This window comes from Erythranthe guttata, chromosome 11, assembly GCF_056151865.1.
Source record: "Erythranthe guttata isolate IM_541 chromosome 11, IM_541, whole genome shotgun sequence".
In the NCBI taxonomy this organism is placed as follows: Eukaryota; Viridiplantae; Streptophyta; class Magnoliopsida; order Lamiales; family Phrymaceae; genus Erythranthe; species Erythranthe guttata.
In genome coordinates this window covers 18,306,448-18,325,658 of record NC_142543.1, presented here as the reverse complement: position 1 = coordinate 18,325,658, position 19,211 = coordinate 18,306,448, and the positions used below count along the sequence as shown (strand labels likewise).

The 19,211-nt window shown below is 35.8% G+C and overlaps 1 protein-coding gene and 1 long non-coding RNA gene across 2 annotated transcripts; both read right to left on the bottom strand.

Moving 5' to 3' along the window:
* Window positions 1-375: 375 nt before the first annotated feature.
* Window positions 376-5,230, bottom strand: LOC105955854 (lysine-specific demethylase JMJ25). The gene is made up of 9 exons (XM_088825970.1): window positions 5,198-5,230; window positions 4,828-4,969; window positions 3,393-3,456; window positions 2,593-3,310; window positions 2,334-2,362; window positions 1,037-1,277; window positions 776-848; window positions 612-697; window positions 376-501 (listed from the first exon to the last, which is right to left on the bottom strand). The coding sequence occupies exons 1-9, from the start codon at window positions 5,228-5,230 to the stop codon at window positions 376-378; spliced, it is 1,512 nt and encodes a 503-aa protein (XP_088682096.1).
* Window positions 5,231-12,996: 7,766 nt separating this feature from the next.
* On the bottom strand, window positions 12,997-14,092 carry LOC148767137 (uncharacterized). Its single transcript, XR_016034223.1, has 3 exons — window positions 13,976-14,092; window positions 13,516-13,589; window positions 12,997-13,208 (listed from the first exon to the last, which is right to left on the bottom strand). It is a non-coding gene; the product is annotated as an uncharacterized LOC148767137 (long non-coding RNA).
* Between the last annotated feature and the right edge of the window lie 5,119 nt (window positions 14,093-19,211).

Sequence of the window (19,211 nt, the reverse complement as noted above, 5' to 3'; positions counted from 1 at the left end):
CTCTTTTTATGAAGTTAAGAAGCTCATCGGTAAATTGGGGTGTGGTTACGTCAAGATTGATGCGTGTGAGAATGACTGCATGCTGTTTTGGAAGGATGACTCGAACTTAAATGCATGCAAAGTGTGTAATGCTTCAAGATGGAAGAATCCAGTAGAAAACCAACCGAGTTCTTCAACCTCTCAGCGCAAAAGGGTACCGAAAAAAGTTTTGCGACACTTTCCATTGATTCTGAGGCTCAAGCGGCTATTTATATGTCAAAAATCAGCAATTAACATGAGATGGCACGCTGAGTCTCGATGTAACGATGGCGTTCTCAGGCACCCTGCTGATTCTGATGCTTGGAAAGAGTTTGACAAGAAGCTCAAAGGTCAAAATTATACCTCTAACTTGTCTTCCTTAGCCCTATGATTTTGTGGAAGAACACAGAATTCCTGTGTCAATCGAAGACACTCTTGGACATTTTCTGGTGAGACGAAGTCAAGCGCCACCTTTATGCAAGACTGGTATGGAATAAACATAAACAAATTGCTTTTTGGCCAAAATTGAAAGAAGATAAGATGCAAATAACTTGGTGTTATTTCATAAGCAGTAGGTGAACAAACCAATGTACCTTTAAATTTCTAACTTGATGGGGACAACCAGCAGGTATAAAAACAGCATCACCTAATTTCTGGACAAATGTCCATGGTTCGATTCCTATTCAAGCACAAAAGATAAGCAGGCTGAACATTATTTTCGACCATTACACAAAGTAAATAAGAGGGAAAGACTAACCATACTCCTCCTTAAGTTTCCTCTTATGCTCCATAGACAAGTAAACTGTTTGATCATGAATAGGGTGGACAACCTGAGGAAAAACAAATCAGCATAATATACTAGCAAATGACAACCAACAACCTAGCCTATAAAGCAAAAAGAACTTCATGTAGTCCAACTATCTCCTAACAAATATTAAAAAGTAGCAAAATATCGAAGATTCACAGAAGATGACGTACTGCATCAGACATCAGACATATCACAGTGTAATTTTGTTACAGAATCACCCCGCTCCAATTCCTGAGCAACTCCATAAGCAATATATGTCTTTGGCCCCATATCTGGCTTCAGAGAAATCTTTGGCAGTTTAGTAGCAAGATTTAAGTAGCCATCGTGAGGATGTGTGTACTCTTTAAAGGGCAAGCATCTGATAAACTCAACACCATGACGAGGTAAGCTCTCCTCGAACAAGTTAGAAGGAGGCCAGTCTTTCAACTTGAGAATCTCAGGCCAAGAATAACTATCAAACCGACACCCTCTAAATACCCTTTGAAAAACTGGTTGATTTTTATGACAACCTGGTTGTGATTGAAAACTGATGAGTTTTCCATCATTGACAACTCAAACATCACCGTAAAGCATGCAAATCTACAAGATGGTGAACGAGATAAACAAGATAGATAACATCCAATAAACAGTTACACAATAAAACGATTTTCACTTCATAATACAGATTTGAGATGAATAAACTAAGTTACAAGAAGCACTAAGTCAAATATTTCATGCGCACATTCTAGGGAATAATTGAACTCAACAGAATGGACCACACCAAAATCAATCGCCATAGCCAAATGATTTTTATGACAACAGTCGAGCAATAAATTTATCAGACTCCATAGATGTTGTATTCAATTTGAATTAGATTTCACATCAACCTATGTAGACTGCACCATTACATTTTTACTATCAAATATTATTATAATTTTGAAGGATATAATTAATCTGAAATGAAGTTATAAAACTGTCACTTATCAAACCAAAACCACATCAAAATCCAGTACTTTAGAATCTAAAGAGTCCGATGTCGAAATACAAGATAAAACACCATAAAGAAGATCACTAAACATCTTCAACAAAGAAGTGTAACACACAGGAGTCTAGGACACTTCAAAATTAGGACTCCTAATATACCTAATAGCATGTTAGATGTCAAAGAAAAGACTGAGAAGAAGAGAAGCCAAAGAATAAAGAAAAACATCGAGCAAAAACTAGGAAAATTCCAAATAGAAGAAAAATAAATATTACAAACTGGAACTTGTGAAATAAAAATCACGCAAGTATGGCTAGATCTGCACGGCACTCACATACAAGAACAAGATTTAGTATGAAACTCTTGATTACCTAACTCACATACAAGAACAATTTGAAAAAAAAAAACTGGTGTTTAGTGATCTAATAGCATCACCAGAAAAATTACGATCATCGTATAAACCACCAGATACAACAAACACATTTGAACTTTATTGTAAGAGGACAACTACTCCTAACATGTAGTCCAAATACTAATCAAACAAACAAGTATGGTCTAAAATAGGCAGTGCATGACTGGAAATATAGATAACAGATCATACAGATATATGTAACTTTCACTAAAAAGATGACGTACAATCGATATATTATTTAGTTATTCCAATGATGTATATTATTTCAAAAATGCATGTCAATTTGTAGTAGTTGAATTATCATGCATCATATCAACGTAATAGATGAAACAGAACGAAGAAGTAGAATGAAGTGCCTGACCTCACACAAGTCCAAGCAGTTTATTGAGTCACATCAACTAGAACTTCATTTTCTTTCTTTCTTTTCTGACGAAAAGCACGCGCCATAACCATGGGTGCCCAGCTCAAGTCTAATGTAGTTTCTAGCACGCCATTAACAATCACAGGCTCACCTTTGAGCCAGTGCAATTGAAAATGTTTCATATCATCATGCTGCAGGTCTTTAGCTGTTGGACAGTACAAAAAATTGTCCCTCGAATCTTGCCTAGAAGCTGCTCTGCACAATTTATCACTAGCCATTACATTCTCACCAAAGAAGTTCACACATGGGCATTCCTCGCAAGTTTTAAGCAAGTCCTCAAAATCTTGTCCCTTCACCAGTTCTCCTACTCTGGACAGCAACTTCAAGACCCAATTCTCTGGAAAAATACACTTCAATTCCAGAGTTCCTTCACCACAACCCCCAAACCATTGTGGTGGACATGGAATGATACCAACCTCTACAGATCTCCATGCAGATTTCATCTCAGCTTTAACTTCAGAAGAAGGTTCATTGTTATTAATAGGAGAAGCGTTCTTACTATGATGCGCAGTGTGACAATTGTCATTGTGGAAGTAACTTGAATCACGAAATGCATAATGCATGACCACTTCTTCATCCCCACCCTGCAAATGTCCCTCTCGAATCTCTCGACAACATGTGATGCACAGATCATAGGAACACCTTGGGCAGCTTCGATGAAAATCAACAATAGATGTTTTACAGTTGTTGCTGCACAAATTCATAGAATAATGGCTCTTTTGAAACCTGAGCGAATTCGTTATTGGAAAATAAGAGTCATGATGAGATCTACCAGTATATTCGGTCAACTGCCACGCAGTTTAATTGTTGTGGCTTCACTTCTGAAATTGGTAATCCTGCCCATGCAAAGTGCCCATGCAAAGTGCCCATGCAAAGCAGTTACTAGTCAATTAATTTGAAAACTATGTACCCAATAACTTCTTTTAACATCATCACAGTACTTAGCTTGCAAATATTCACAAGAAATAACTGTTCTCGGCTGCTATCATGAATTCCGCAAAAAAATCTCTTAAAAAAATCCTACTATCTAAATCCAGTGTTTCCCATTTAACTGGATGTAGGACATACATCTAATCCATTTTTTTTTACACTTTCAGTCCACCATTAGATTTTGGCGTTAATTTGGATAGAAAAGGCACATGGAGGTACGTGATCATGCTATTTCAGCCCCTTTTTTTAAATATATTTATGATTCAGTCCCAATTTATAGATCTATTTTTGATTCAGCCCCAATTTTAATTTATTTCAACAATTAGAGGTCTAATTGTCAAAAAGTATATATGTTAAAAATATTAGTACTTGCCCTTATATTTTTTAGTCAAAGCCAACAAGATCCTTATGAGCAGATCGCGTGGTTCACTCACGGCTTGTGCGAGTATTTCTTTGATTTTGCTAATATAAATACCCTCCTATAAATGAAGATAAACTCAATTTGATTTGATTACAAATAATCTAAAGGCTTAGGGACCAAATTCCAATTTCAAAAATTCCTAAAGAAACCCTAATTTTTATCAGATCCTCAATTGTCCCCCTCTTTCTTCACTAACTTCGTCCTCGTGCTCAAATAATCGTTGTCGTCGGCGGCAATACAACAACACCACTACCCCACAGCCGCAACACAACCACCACCATAGCCGCAACACCAACACCACCACAACCTCATAACGTCGAAACACATTAGAGCACGAACCCCCTCTTGTTGGTAATGGTGTTGGTGTTGAAAATTGAAGATGGTTGATGGATTGGATGTGGTGGTGGATTGTCTTGATTGTTGTTGATTAATTGATTAGAAGCAACTTAGTCTCTTTTGTCTGGTAAAAATTAAAATTTCCTTTTCTACTTCTCTATTTTTCTCTCACAATGTTTTGTTATTCTTCTTCTCTCACAAGAATCTTATGTTTTCTCACTTTATATAGTCCTAATGTATGTGGAAGATAAAGTGTATACATAAGGAATCTCAAGTAGATATACACTAAACATTACATAAGTAATTCGTCATTTACGATTTTGGAAAGCTTATGCAAACACACTTCGTGTGTTGCACATTATGAGTTCATAAAGAAACCTCTGATTTGTCAATTAATTACATGATAAGTTAGCTTAGATAGAGGTCTACACTAAATGAGTCCAATACTAACTCGACAGCAAAAGAAATTCGAATCACATACATAGTCCTCCAAGTTATTCGAATCCCGAAAAGAAAATACCTTTTATCTTAGCCTCCATTTCCTTCTCGACCATTTGTTCTTCATGGAACTGTTTTAAGAAGGGCAGAAGCCTTTGCAGCATGTATCTAGAGTACTCCATCTTTTCTTCATGGCCATATTTCAATGTTAATAATTTTAAATCCTGCATGCAATACAAAAACATTGAATCTGAATAGAAAAATCATTTAACCTAAAGATGGGAGCAAGAAAGAGAGAGAATATGGAAAACAATATGAAATGACAAAACGCACTCGCGGTTGTTATGAATACAGAGAGGAAAATATATGAAAGTGCATGATGGATAAAAACCAACCCTAATTCGACCATCCATTTACAAGCAACTCTTGCAATTGCAATTGTTACAACAAACAGGGCAAGCTTCAGTAAAAGCCTCTTCCGGCATCTGAGGATGCCTGGGAACAGGACTTTACTTTTTCAGACACTAACGGAATCAAAGATACAATAATAAATCTAAAAAGGAAAACATTGTTATGAGATAGTTTTGATGTGCAGGTTGAGAGACCTTCAATCAACATACATAGCCAACAACTCACTGTTAATAGAAAAGATGTTATATAACTCATGCAGAAAAGAAGAACATAGACAGGTAAACTCGAAATAGTTATGTGACACTATTTGCACGGCCACTCTTCACAACAACATGCCTATGAGAAATCTGGTTCAACAATGTTTCGGAACTCATGTTCAGTCACTTTAGCCACTCAAGCCCTAATCAAAAGAACCATTGATCAAATAATACAAGTAAAAATGAACTCCAAAAGCAAAAAGAGTCTCATACTATTTATCATTCCTCTTGCACTGGTGACATATGTTACGCTCGTCCTCCTTCGCCTGTAAAATCAATCGACAATCAAAGCGCCAACCATCCCCAATAAAACGGATTAGCAAGATGACTCAAAAAATCTTTTTTTTTTTCTTTTATTTTCCATTGAAAAGTCCATTTGCCCTTTTCCCTAGCCGTCGTCATTTTACCCTTTTACTCTCGCCGCCGGATATCTCTCTCTTCCACCTCTGCTCGCCGTCGTCATTTTGCCCTTTTACTCTCGCTGCCGGATCTCTCTCTCTTCCACCTCTGCTATTTTTCTCCCGGCGATCAGTACTCTTCCAACTCCGCCACTTCTCCCATCTGAACAGGTTAGCTAACCTTTCTAAAACCCTAAATTCTACAATTTAGGGTTTATGTTTTTTAGTTGATTTGTTTGCCTCATGTAACGAACAAACCGTGAAGTCAAAAGTTGCTACATTCTTCTATTTTATTTGGTTTGTGTTCAACAAATGTGCAAACGTGCTACATTGCATTGCTGTTATTATGTCTATTTGTCAATAACCTCAACTTGCAACTACTAATTAAATTAATCGTATAATTTGGCAGAATGGAAGAAAAAAATGCAGTCATCTCTTACAAATACAATTGGGGTCAAAACCAATTAGGTCATCTTACCAAAACAAATACACCTTTTTCCACACACCAGTTAAGTCATGGTCTTCAACGCTCTACAATCGAGCTATCGAGTTATCTCATCAGAACTACATTAAATACATGTTTTCTATACTATATATAAAAGTGTGAATGCTAGGTGGTTTCTTCCATTTTATGTATGGACAAAAATGCCCCCTAAAATAATTAAAACTTCAATGTTAATTAAGTAAAATATGTAATAATTAAATTGTTCATTAATGCATGTAAATACAATAATTAATAATATCTGATTCATTGAAAATTGTAACCATAACAACTTAAATATGTCGCTAATCGTTGGTTGAACCAACACTCGATTGTGAAATTGTATTTTAGAATCATAATCAAACTCTTAACTTAGGTTGGTTCATGGTCTTGTATTTTTTAATTGTAAACCCCGGCCGATTCTGACTCATGAACCGTTGGTTCACGACAATAATCATGTCTCCATTTAATTTTTCATTAATATTCATTTGTCCTTTGATATATATATATATATATATATATATATATATATATATATATATATATATATATATATATATATATATATATATATATATATATATATATATATTCGTAACCTTAAGGATTGGTTAATGGTCTTGTACTTTAGAATTGTGAACCCCAGTCGATTTTGACTAGTGAACCGTCGTGGGTTCACGACAATGATCATGTCTCCATCAAATTTTTCATTTATGTTTAATTTTTCATTCATATTTATTTTTCATTTGTTCTACAAATAAGAAAAATATAATAAACATTCAAGAGTAAATGAGATAACTCGAAATGAAAGTAATCACAAGATCGAAAAGGTTCTAATTAAAAAGAACAAAAAAATCACTACGTATATGATATTCAAGACGATGATAAATAATTATTGGAATAACTCGAAATGATAAATAATTATTGGAATAAGTCGAAATGAAAGTAATCACAAGATCGAAAATGTTCTAATTAAAAAGAACAAAAAAATCACTACGTATATGATATTCAAGACGATGATAAATAATTATTGGAATAACCTAAGAAGAAATAGATATTGTAACATAAATATGATAGTTTGTGTATATCAATATTAAATAAAACCACATTCTACTATTTCAAAATATTTTAATATATACATAAATTAATAGAGACGTGCAACGCACGTCACACCTTTCTAGTATGATGAAAAGCAAAAAACTATGTTTCATCAAAGGTATGATGACACACTCGATAACTACATTAACAAGTTGAAGCTACGGAAAATAAACCCGAAATGCCCGTGCTAGATTATGATAAAAAAACTCTCCAACACAGACATTATTATGTGAACCCGTTGTATAGCACGGGCATTATTATGTGAACCCGTTGTGAACATGTTGCTATGTTTCCGTTGACAAAGTTTGAAACGAAAAATATAGTATTCGTACGGGGTGTGGTCAAATTTTTTGATGTTGGATTCCGTCCTAGCTCAAACGTCACACGGAAAGAAGATTTCTTGTGTTTGTTTGATATAATTAAAACAATATTCCATGGAACCCCACCGACGGCGGAACTAAACGAGTTTCTCACATTGATGAAAAAACTTGATTGCAAGAGGTAACATATAATACCTAACATAATATACTAGTATGAGTTCATTTTTTTGTGTTTATATTCTTATTATGATTTAATGTTAATATGAATTCATTTGAAGCGACAAATGTGGATTGGTTTTGCTGCATCATTTGGCGGTTATGTCGCCAAGGGAGTCGTTGCAGTTCTTCATCTCATGTCACGAGAGAGTGTCATTTCTCACTAGTCATTTTCAGAGTTGCTATACTTCTGCTCTTCGTAAAATGATTATGTGTGAGAATTGGGACGAGAGGTTCGATGTTGAGGAACCCAATGAGCGACCCATAGGAAAATGCTTTAAGAACCATAGAGATAGCTATGTGTTCGCCACTTTTAATACCGCTTTCGATCCTAGTGGTTCTTACGTGAAATAAAGTTTGTTAAGGTGTTGCCGTAATCTCACGGTGGATCTCAAAGACGCAGTACCTAAGTCCACTCTGTTGCGTGACATTGATATTGAAAGAGTGATCATGTATGTGTTTGGTCCGGAACTACTTTCATTTCAGAAGGAATTTGGTACTAATGGGTGTTTGGCACCATTTGTACGACATAATTGAAGTTTAGAACTTGTAATATTTTATAATTTTAACTAAAGATTGTATTGTTGATTTCATGTTTTTGTAATGAATGAATTATCTCTCTTTTGAAGAAAAAGAAGAATATTATTAATTTTCCAGCAATTTGTATTTGTTTTGTAACATATGCTACATAAATGAACTGTCTATATTAGCTATTAGCGTATGTAAGTAGTATCTTTAAGCTAAATCAGTTAGAAATCTTTGGTATGATTGCTAAAATGTTGAGCGTGTTCGCAAAAATATTATTATAGTGTCGTTTGTTTGGAAACAAAATCCGAGAAAATCAGTATGGAGTTATCGAGCTATCGAGTTATCTCATCAGAACTACATTAAATACATGTTTTCTATACTATATATAAAAGTGTGAATGCTAGGTGGTTTCTTCCATTTTATGTATGGACAAAAATGCCCCCTAAAATAATTAAAACTTCAATGTTAATTAAGTAAAATATGTAATAATTAATTTTTTCATTAATGCATGTAAATACAATAATTAATAATATCTGATTCATTGAAAATTGTAACCATAACAGCTTAAATATGTCGCTAATCGTTGCTTGAACCAACACTCGATTGTGAAATTGTATTTTAGAATCATAATCAAACTCTTAACTTAGGTTGGTTCATGGTCTTGTATTTTTTAATTGTAAACCCCGGCCGATTCTGACTCGTGAACCGTTGGTTCACGACAATAATCAGGTCTCCATTTAATTTTTCATTAATATTCATTTGTCCTTTGATATATATATATATATATAAAATTAAATTCTTAACCTTAAGGATTGGTTAATGGTCTTGTACTTTTGAATTGTGAACCCCAGTCGATTCTGACTAGTGAACCGTCGTGGGTTCACGACAATGATCATGTCTCCATCAAATTTTTTATTTATGTTTAATTTTTCATTAATATTTATTTTTCATTTGTTCTAAAAATAAGAAAAATATAATAAACATTCAAGAGTAAATGAGATAACTCGAAATGAAAGTAATCACAAGATCGAAAAAGGTTCTAATTAAAAAGAACAAAAAAATAACTACGTATATGATATTCAAGACGATGATAGATAATTATTGGAATAACTCGAAATGATAAATAATTATTGGAATAACTCGAAATGAAAGTAATCACAAGATCGAAAAGGTTCTAATTAAAAAGAACAAAAAAATCACTACGTATATGATATTCAAGACGATGGTAAATAATTATTGGATTAACCTAAGAAGAAATAGATATTGTAACATAAATATGATAGTTTGTGTATATCAATATTAAATAAAACCACATTCTACTATTTCAAAATATTTTAATATATACATAAATTAATAGAGACGTGCAACGCACGTCACACCGATAATTTCACTGAAGACATTGAATGAAGAACTTCATGTACGGAATATAGATGGTTGTACCAAACTGGTAGCTAAATAAATACAATTACACCGATAATTTCATTGAAGACATTGAATGAAAAACTTCATGTACGGAATATAGATGGTTGTACCAAACTGGTAGCTAAATAAATACAAAGGTAACAAAGGTACTCGTTTTGTTTCGGTGGATTAGATCAAGCATTTACTGCGCGTTAAGGAAATGACGCATTTTAGTATTTTTCATTACTTTTCCTTACCCCGTTAAAGAAATCCCTCTTCAGCGGTAAACTAATGACGCAATTTGAAGATTTTTTTTTTCTTCTAAAACAAATTTCCCAACATTCATTTTTATGACATATCTCAAATGTCAATTAGCCTATTGTACAATAGAAAAGACCAAATATTTGCCAAATGATCAACTTTGTACCAAAGAAGCATAAGTTATGTCATGATTGTTGTCTAGAGAATCATAGAAAGGATTAAGAAATAAAAGAAACAAAAACATTAACCGTCCAGTATTTGAAGAACAAAAAAGATAAAAATAAAACAAGAGAGAATTTGAAAATGAAAATAAAACATCTTTGAAGAGACAAAAGGAACAAAAGGGCTCAAATGGAAAACAAATACATTTGTCCCCATAAATAAGTAGAGAGATCAAAATCAAGCATGAGCTTGAGAGTTTTAGTGACATGCCCAAGCTTTTCACAAAGACGACTGTGCCTCTTCTCCGTAGCTGTTTTGAATTGCTCGGTATCAGTCCGATATATATCCAACATCACACGTAGATTTTGGGAATAAGGATCGACTGGATGAAACTTTGCTTGCACAATAGCCATATCGAAAACACCATCTTCACTATGACCTAAGAGTGTGGTGTGTGGAATCAGTACATCACAATGTCTTACATATGATGGAACATAATCATAATCATTAGGAAACTTTGATACCGGAATTTCGAATTCACTGATATCTCCATAGTTAAAATTAGCATAAGCCCAGTGAGGAGTGAAATAAAACTCATAATCATGAATCCCTATAAAATAGCCATCAAGTGAATCAGGAATACCACCAAATTCTTCCCAGACCTTAGATTGAGATTGAGCGTTAAGATCGAGAGCATAGATACCAAACTCGAGACCATAGATACCAGACTCGATCAGAATCACAAAACGGGAATCAGTCAGAAATCCATACGATTGAATTAGAAAAGAAGATAAAGAAGACCCACCACAGCTAGGTACCAGTGGAGGGAGATCTTCCCACGTGTCATTAGAAACGTTATATAACTCGAAAATATCACCATAAAACAGACCACCATCACCCATGATGATTTCTGATGAAAAAACTAAAATACGATTACCACCGTCTGGTTCTGGTGTGGGAATGGGAAGAGCTATAGGAGAAATTTTCCCGTGACGCATAGCCTTGATCTTAACTAGGTTTTCTTTCTTCAGATTATAATCGATGATTTCTTCTTCGCTTATCTCAAACTTACCTGCAAAAGTTCTTCCGCCCATTCGGCCACCCAGAAACATGTCTCCCTCAAACATATAAAGTGTGGAATTTAGAGCACAAAAGGCCACCCCAGGAACACTCCCTTTGAATCGAATAATGGGTTCCTTATGAATGAATTCATCGCCGCCGCCGCCCGAGGATGAATCCAAATCCACAATGTAAAATTTATATTCGTCGCCATCGGGATGCATACATCGCAAAACGACACAGACTTTTTGAGAAACAGATGACAATCGCAGCCTTTTAGAAGCACGAACTGATGTTGCTGAACAAGATTCAACTTCCATTTTTTTTTAATTGAATTGTGAAATGAATCGACAAGGAGAGAGAAGATAAACAAACCCCTTCTTCTTCTTTTTTTTTTTTATGATGAATTGTGGGCCTTCTCTTTTGCGTTGGGCTTCATTTGCACAAATAATTCTATTTCAAAAAACCTATCAAACCCACCTCTTGCTTAATTGACAAGGAGATAACCAACCTTTGTTAGGAAAGTTGTTATTACTCGTCTTTGCATTTACGTCATATCGTCTTTGCATTTACGTCATAGCTTTAGGTCCTGTTTGGTTGGCAAGATTAGCCAAAATTAATTAAATAGTAAGATTTAGTTTGATATTTGGTTAGCCCTACTATTTTCCGCCAAAATAATTTTTATCTTGACTAATTGCGAGATAATTCATTGTTATCGATCAAATCAAACATCTTATAAAATAATATGCCTATTATTTTATACATAAAAGTATCTTATCTTGGCTAATTTTATCTTGTCAACTAAACGGGACCTTAGTGTAATTATTATCCAAACATTTCTTTTGACTGTGAATTAATCTCAAGCATTAACTTGTCATTTTCTCCTTGTAGTAGAGCAAGAAAATGCTTCATGGAATTTTGTATAAATAGCAACATTCTGTAATGAGAAATATTGACACAAGCTTTAATAGCAATACGATTAAATATATTAGTAAAGTTCCTATAGTTATATTTTCTACTATATTCTATAACATATTATCGCTCGTACAAAATTATAGGTTTGTAAATAAGTTTATTTTTTTATTGTACTATTTTCTACTTATTTTACTTTACGATGGCCGGAATCGAAAAACAGAAATTTCAAATTCTTTATGATTTTTATCGCCATCATGTTTCCTAGGATTTGAAAGACGAGTATGTACAATTAAAAAGACCATCAGAAATATGTGGCAAAAAACTCAAGGAGAGTTTGATCACGCAAAGACTGTGATCCTCTTACAGGCCCAATATAATTGGCAGCACCTAAGGCTGCAGGACTTTAAATATGTCGCCGACTATAATTCGGTACTGTTTAAGATTGACACCATAAGAGTGGTTGTAAGTATCCACAAAGGAGGAGTTTTTTCGTAATTTGACCTTACCTCAGGGGTTGGCCGTAATTTACCCAAAATAAAATTGATATTGCTTGAATAGAATTTGAACTGCATGCAATTGCTATACTAATAACAAACTTTGAAGGTTAATTGAAACTATATGTTGGCAAATTATCTCTATCAAGACTTAATGTTCATTTTTGCAGTTGTCGCAGTCGGTCTTTTTCTCCGCTTTTATAACAGATTATGTAAAGTACCATATGCAAAACTAAATAAAATATGAGCATGTAATTGATGTGATCAAGCAATACAAATGAGAAGATAATAGTGAAGTCTGACTACGAGTAAAAAAAAAATCCGGGACTAGTGCAAGTGTATGAAATTACCTGTCTTATTACATCATTGAGGCCGGGACAAAGGCCTCCACATGTAACAGTTGCTGCTTTTACCTCTTCTGGTTTGAAGTATATCTTTTCTCGAGGCCCAGCACGATGCACCCTGAAATTAAGTTGACAGCAGCACGATGAATTAAGTTTTTTTTTTTTTCAAAAAACAACAACAGCTTATAAGCTCCCCAACTACTTTTTTTTTTTTTTTAAGATCTCCTTGAGAAAAAAAAAAATATCAAACAAGCTTTAGTAGCTAGTATGAGATGAAAAGCATATTAAATTATCATAAAGTTACTGCACCGTGACTAACGGTGACCGAAAAGCTTAAGCTGTTAGTGATGTGAATTATTTAACTATTAGTTATTCATAGTCTCTCCATATAAGCTCGTGAATAATATTACGTAAAAGATTTTTACCATTGCTCTACCCATGTACAGCCTGGATCAATACACTCGGCACCGGCAGATGCAGGAGAGGATTAACGTATCACCTGAAATGAGGAAAATCATCGCATAAACAACCCTTTTCAGACGCAATCAACATAAATAAAGCTTAATATAAACTAGTCATTCCTGAACTGAGAAGAACATGTCTATAATTACTACATTGCATATCGTGAAAATTATATTTATCTGACAGAGTGTCTTTAAATTAGGGAGAACAAATTTATGCGTCACGCAATGCAAACACTCAACAAAACACAGAAGGGAACCATCATCATTAAAACTCCGGCTATTTAAATTTGTTTGTCAACATCTCAACAGAAATCAGAAGCTGCCAGTAGAGTCTTGTAATGATTGCCGATTAAGTAAATAGGATACGAACAAAAAAAACCCGGAAGAAACGAACAACCAAATAAAGGAACTGAGATTAAACCTTGAGCAGTACTCTATCGTTGGTGTTAATGTATCCATGCCATTCCCCATCTGATGGATAACCTTCTGCAAAATCTGGACTCACCGGCGTCCTGTGTAACCAAATATCAACTCAATTTCACGCCTCGTTTTATTTTGAGTACGTACCAACGAACTAACAATCGCAGATTCACAGTATTTATTAGTATCAATTATATCTACCAACGGTCTATTCTATGTTACATCGGGTGAAATCCACCGGGTAATAAATCTTTAGCATTCATATACACACAATTCACAGACACACACACACCCACATTGGTGTGTGTAGTTTTCACCGGGTGTAGCATAGAAATAACCTCTATGAACATTTGTTTTTATATATAAACATGGAAATGAAATTGACAAGGATTCCACAGCCAGAAATTAACAAAATCATCATATACACTGGTGCTTAATAATAATCATAAAAACAAACGAACACACAAAAAAAAAAAAAAAAAAAAAAGCAATAGTATTTATTATTAAATTGGTCCCCAACGTCGACTTGGCATATATGTTGGGTTTGATTCACCGTCGATTATTAGGTTTTTTTAACCAATGACGGGTGATTTATTTACCGCTAGATTTGCGGATTGTCATTTTGATGAGACATTATTTATACCGATTGGTAAGGATATTCAGAATATCCGTGATAATGATAAACAAAAACCAATCGAGAATCTCACATGGTGTGAGCAACGCTTATATCATCTCGACCCACGTACCTCTGAATGTGAAAATGAGATCCATAGAATCATTCATTTACAAAATATTGCCAATACACTTCCTGATGCATTTAATGATGCCAGTAAAGTCACGAAATCTTATATCCCAGCTGTGAATGTGCCAGCTAGGATCGCTGTTCCTGAAGAACATGCGAAAATGAATGATGATCCCCCACGACAAAAACGGGGTAGACCTATTGGATCAAAGGACGTTATTCCTAGAAAAAGAAAGGGGAAAATCGATGAACCCTCGAACCAAGTGGTTCCTAGTGAGAATGCTCCAGATGAATCTGTTGAGCCTGATATCGAAAAAACGATATCAAATACCGGGAATACCGAGAATCCCATAAGTTATTGCAATGAAATAGAAATGAGATAATCATCGATAATATTTTTGCATTCTCGGTTGCACAAGAAATAATGTACGATGATTATGATAGTGAACCGCGTTCCATAATAGAATGCCGCCAAAGAAATGATTTGCCTAAGTGGGAAGAAGCAATAAAATCTGAATTGGCTTCCTTAGAAAAACGGAAAGTATTTGGGCAAATTGTTCAAACTCCGGATAATGTAAAGCCCGTTGGATATAAATGGGTATTTGTCCGTAAGAAAAATGAGAGCAACGAAATTGTACGATATAAAGCCCGCCTTGTTGCTCAAGGCTTTTCCCAGCGGCCTGGAATTGATTATGATGAGACGTATTCACCAGTGATGGATACGATCACTTTCCGTTTTCTTATAAATATGGTCGTCCAAGAGGGACTGGACTTACGTCTAACGGACGTTGTAACGGCCTATTTATACGGTTCACTAGATTCTGATATCTATATGAAAATTCCCGATGGATTTAAAATGCCAAAATCTGGCGCTGCTCGTGGGCTGCACTCAATCAAATTACAGAGATCATTGTATGGTCTAAAGCAATCCGGTCGCATGTGGTATCATAGATTGAGTGAATACCTTATCAGGGAATGTTATAAAAATGATCCTATTTGCCCATGCGTTTTTATTAAACGATCAGAAACCGGATTTGCTATCATTGCGGTTTATGTAGATGACATGAACCTGATTGGAACTCATGAAGAGTTAGCCAATGCAGCTGAATATTTAAAGAAAGAGTTTGAGGTCAAGGACCTTGGAAAAACAAAACTATGTCTTGGTATTGAGCTTGAGCATAAAAATAACGGCATACTTATACACCAATCTGCATATACTAAACGAGTGCTCAAAAGGTTTAATATGGAAAATTCTAATCCATTAAGTACCCCTATGGTTGTACGCAATTTAGATCCTGAAAAGGATCCGTTTCGACCTAAAGAATTCAATGAAGATATACTTGGCCCAGAAGTGCCATATCTCAATGCGATCGGAGCATTAATGTATCTAGCACAATGCACTCGACCTGATATAACTTTTGTTGTAAATGTGCTTGCGAGATACAGTTCTGAGCCAACCCGGAGACACTGGAATGGTGTTAAACATATTTTTCGATATCTCCGTGGAACTGCAGATTTGGGATTATTTTATTCGAAAAATTCAACTAACCAATGGTTAGTTGGTTATGCCGATGCGGGATATAGATCTGATCCGCACAAAGCTCGCTCACAAACTAGATATTTGTTTTGTTATAATGGTGCAGGTATATCTTGGCGATCTACCAAACATACATTAGTGGCCACCTCATCAAATCATTCAGAAATAATAGCACTTTATGAGGCAGGCAGAGAATGTGTTTGGCTAAGATCAGTTATATCTCATATACGAAATTCCTGCCAATTACATCCAGTTACAGACACGCCCACAGTCATTTACGAAGACAATGCTGCTTGTATAGCACAAACAAGGGGCGGATACATAAAAGGTGATAGGACTAAACATATATCACCAAAGTTCTTCCACACACATGAACTTCGGAAGAATGGAGAAATTGATGTCCAACAAATTCGTTCATGTAACAATCTTGCTGATTTGTTTACAAAATCCTTACCGACTTCTACATTTGAGAAACTGGTATACGAAATCGGAATGAGAAGATCCAATGTGAAGCAAGATTGATGAGCCATTTTTGAAGATTTATATTGTTTATTTCATGAGGAGCAATGATGCGCTGCACTCTTTTTCCCTTATGACTGGTTTTGTCCCATTGGGTTTTCCAGCAAAGGATTTTAACGAGGCAGCTTATGCACATAACTTTGTTTTGAGACAACACAATAATGTTTCGTCCAAGGAGGAGTGTTGTGACATGTGGACTCAACCAATAGAATCAATTCTATACACATGCTACTAAAGCACTTCACGTGATCTTCAAGTGCATGCAATATTAATTTTGTATTAATAGGTGTATTAATTTGAAGTGATGACTAACTAAGTCATTTGCTTCGTGTCATTTGTGAAATGGGTATTTACCTATATAAATAAGTGTAATATTATTTAATTTGATGAAATAATAATGCTTCCTCAGCAAAAACTTTCTTACACTTCTTCACAGTAGTTTCCTTTCGCAAAATTCCTTTTGTTCTTTATGCGTATATGTTAGAGTAGGTGACCAACAAGCCAACTTGTGGCTGTGGTCTTTCGTATTTATTATTGTAATAAACGAACCTTTATTCGTATTAATGATAAAACACATTGGCATTCTATATCTTTGTCCCTTTGTCACAAGCATAGATATAGTCCTTACAGTTATTACAAGTACTAGTAATTGATCGTTAGGATCGTGAGATATTTACTTAAGTATTATAACTGTTAAACCTGTTCCTAGTCGAAGGGTTACGCCACTAATGAGGATATCGGCCTTTCCCATTAAGACTAGCACTTAGTGTATGTGTACTGCATCTCATCAGTAAACGGTATTGTGATATCGGCATGCACAAGTGGGTGCTCGTAAGTTGACGAGTTCACTGAACTCCCTCACCCTAGAAATCTCTAAGTGGTTCCCAATAATCGAGTAGAGATATCTATGGTATAGTTGTACACCATTAGTCCTTATGACCTAGACATCATCGTGACTTCACTAGAGGACCAGCTGTATCGTGACCTGTCCCTGAGTTCCACCGAGGACCATCCCAAGGGCCAGTGTTCGTGCAGTCCGAAATCTAGTGGGAGGTCTGTGCATTGTAGTCGGGGATTCGATCGCTAGAATAGTCTTGGATGTCCTGTGTGTTCTGAAAGGTTGTAATCAATCTAAGTCTCTGGCCAGAGCTGACTAAGTGATGATTAGAGAATTCGATTCTCTAAGTCATGCACGAAAGGATTACAACACTTAGAACGATCGCACCGTCATCGAACATATAAAGAGGTCTCGATGAACCAATGCCTCTAGTTCGATCGGGACATATGAATCGAAGGGACCGTACTGTACGTTAACTATATCTGAAGGTTCTTGCAGGCACTTCATTTGTATCTAGGGAATCATGACGCGTAGTTGCTAGACGCCAATCTTGATTCGTTGGGTGATTAAGGTGAAACGAGCTTCATCTTAATCGTAACTCGAAGGGGACGAATTTTGACCACAAAGGGTTGTGGGCCCACGGCTAGCTTACACCTGAACCATCGAGGGTCACACTGCTCGTGCACATGAGATCTTTGAATAAACGGTCAGAGATAAAATAGTTTATCTTTGCATAATTGGAAGTCAATATGATTGAGTCCAACATTCGTAATTTGGAATTATGAATGAGAATAAGAAAAGGAAAAGAATAAGCGAACGTGTTAGTGAACTTTCTAAATCGGGAAGTTTCCAAATTTAGAAAGTCCACTGAACTAGGGTTTCCACTTTTGGAAAGTTGGAAAATAAGAGATGGCACTCGTAATGACGAGAAAATTATAATGACTCGGAAAATGTAATCGTTACAATTTTTCGATCATTGAATTGAGAGATACGAGCAAGTAAAGGAACTAACGAGCTTAAGCTGTTGGGCCCAGTCCAACTTAAGCCCGCTAGGGTTTTATGCAAGGGACTATAAATACATGATTTATAGCCCTAGCACAAAAACACACAAAACCCTAACCCTAAAGCGGCCGACCCTCTCTCTCTCGCCCTCTCCTCCGCGCGGCCACCACCGCACCACGGTCGCCGCTCCATCGCCGAAAACGGCCGTTCGTCGGCCGTTCCTTGTTCGGTATTCTTTCTCCTTTATTTTCTTTCCGTTTTATTCTAACTACTTCGTGTCTAGTGCCACGATTTAGTAGATCGAAGTATACGAGGTGAAATCCGAGAGGAGGAAGACCGTAGATCGAAGAATCGAGGAGCAACGCACGAGCCGAAGCTGCACGCTGCCCCACGCGCCGCCCCGGAATACCGCGCGTGTTCTACACGCGCCGCCGTGAGCTGCCACACCGCCGCTGCTGCTGCTCCATTGCTGCCCCGATTCTACGGATTGGTTTCCGTAGCAATCACGACGTATCGTTCGCTCCTACCTCACGCGTCAAGAGGTAAATACTCGAAACCCTAGTTTCGTTTTAGGGTTTAAATTTAAACTATGATTTCAT

What these genes read in the sequence shown, in the direction of transcription:
- LOC105955854 (XM_088825970.1), bottom strand. Translation starts at nt 5,230, where the DNA reads ATGCCGGAAGAGGCTTTTACTGAAGCTTGCCCT. An exon ending in AAAATGAAGTTCTAGTTGAT is followed by an intron (nt 2,363 to 2,592) that starts GTGACTCAATAA and finishes CTATATTTCCAG; the next exon opens with TCATGCACTGCCTATTTTAG. An exon ending in AATTGGAGCGGGGTGATTCT is followed by an intron (nt 849 to 1,036) that starts GTAACAAAATTA and finishes GTTTTTCCTCAG; the next exon opens with GTTGTCCACCCTATTCATGA.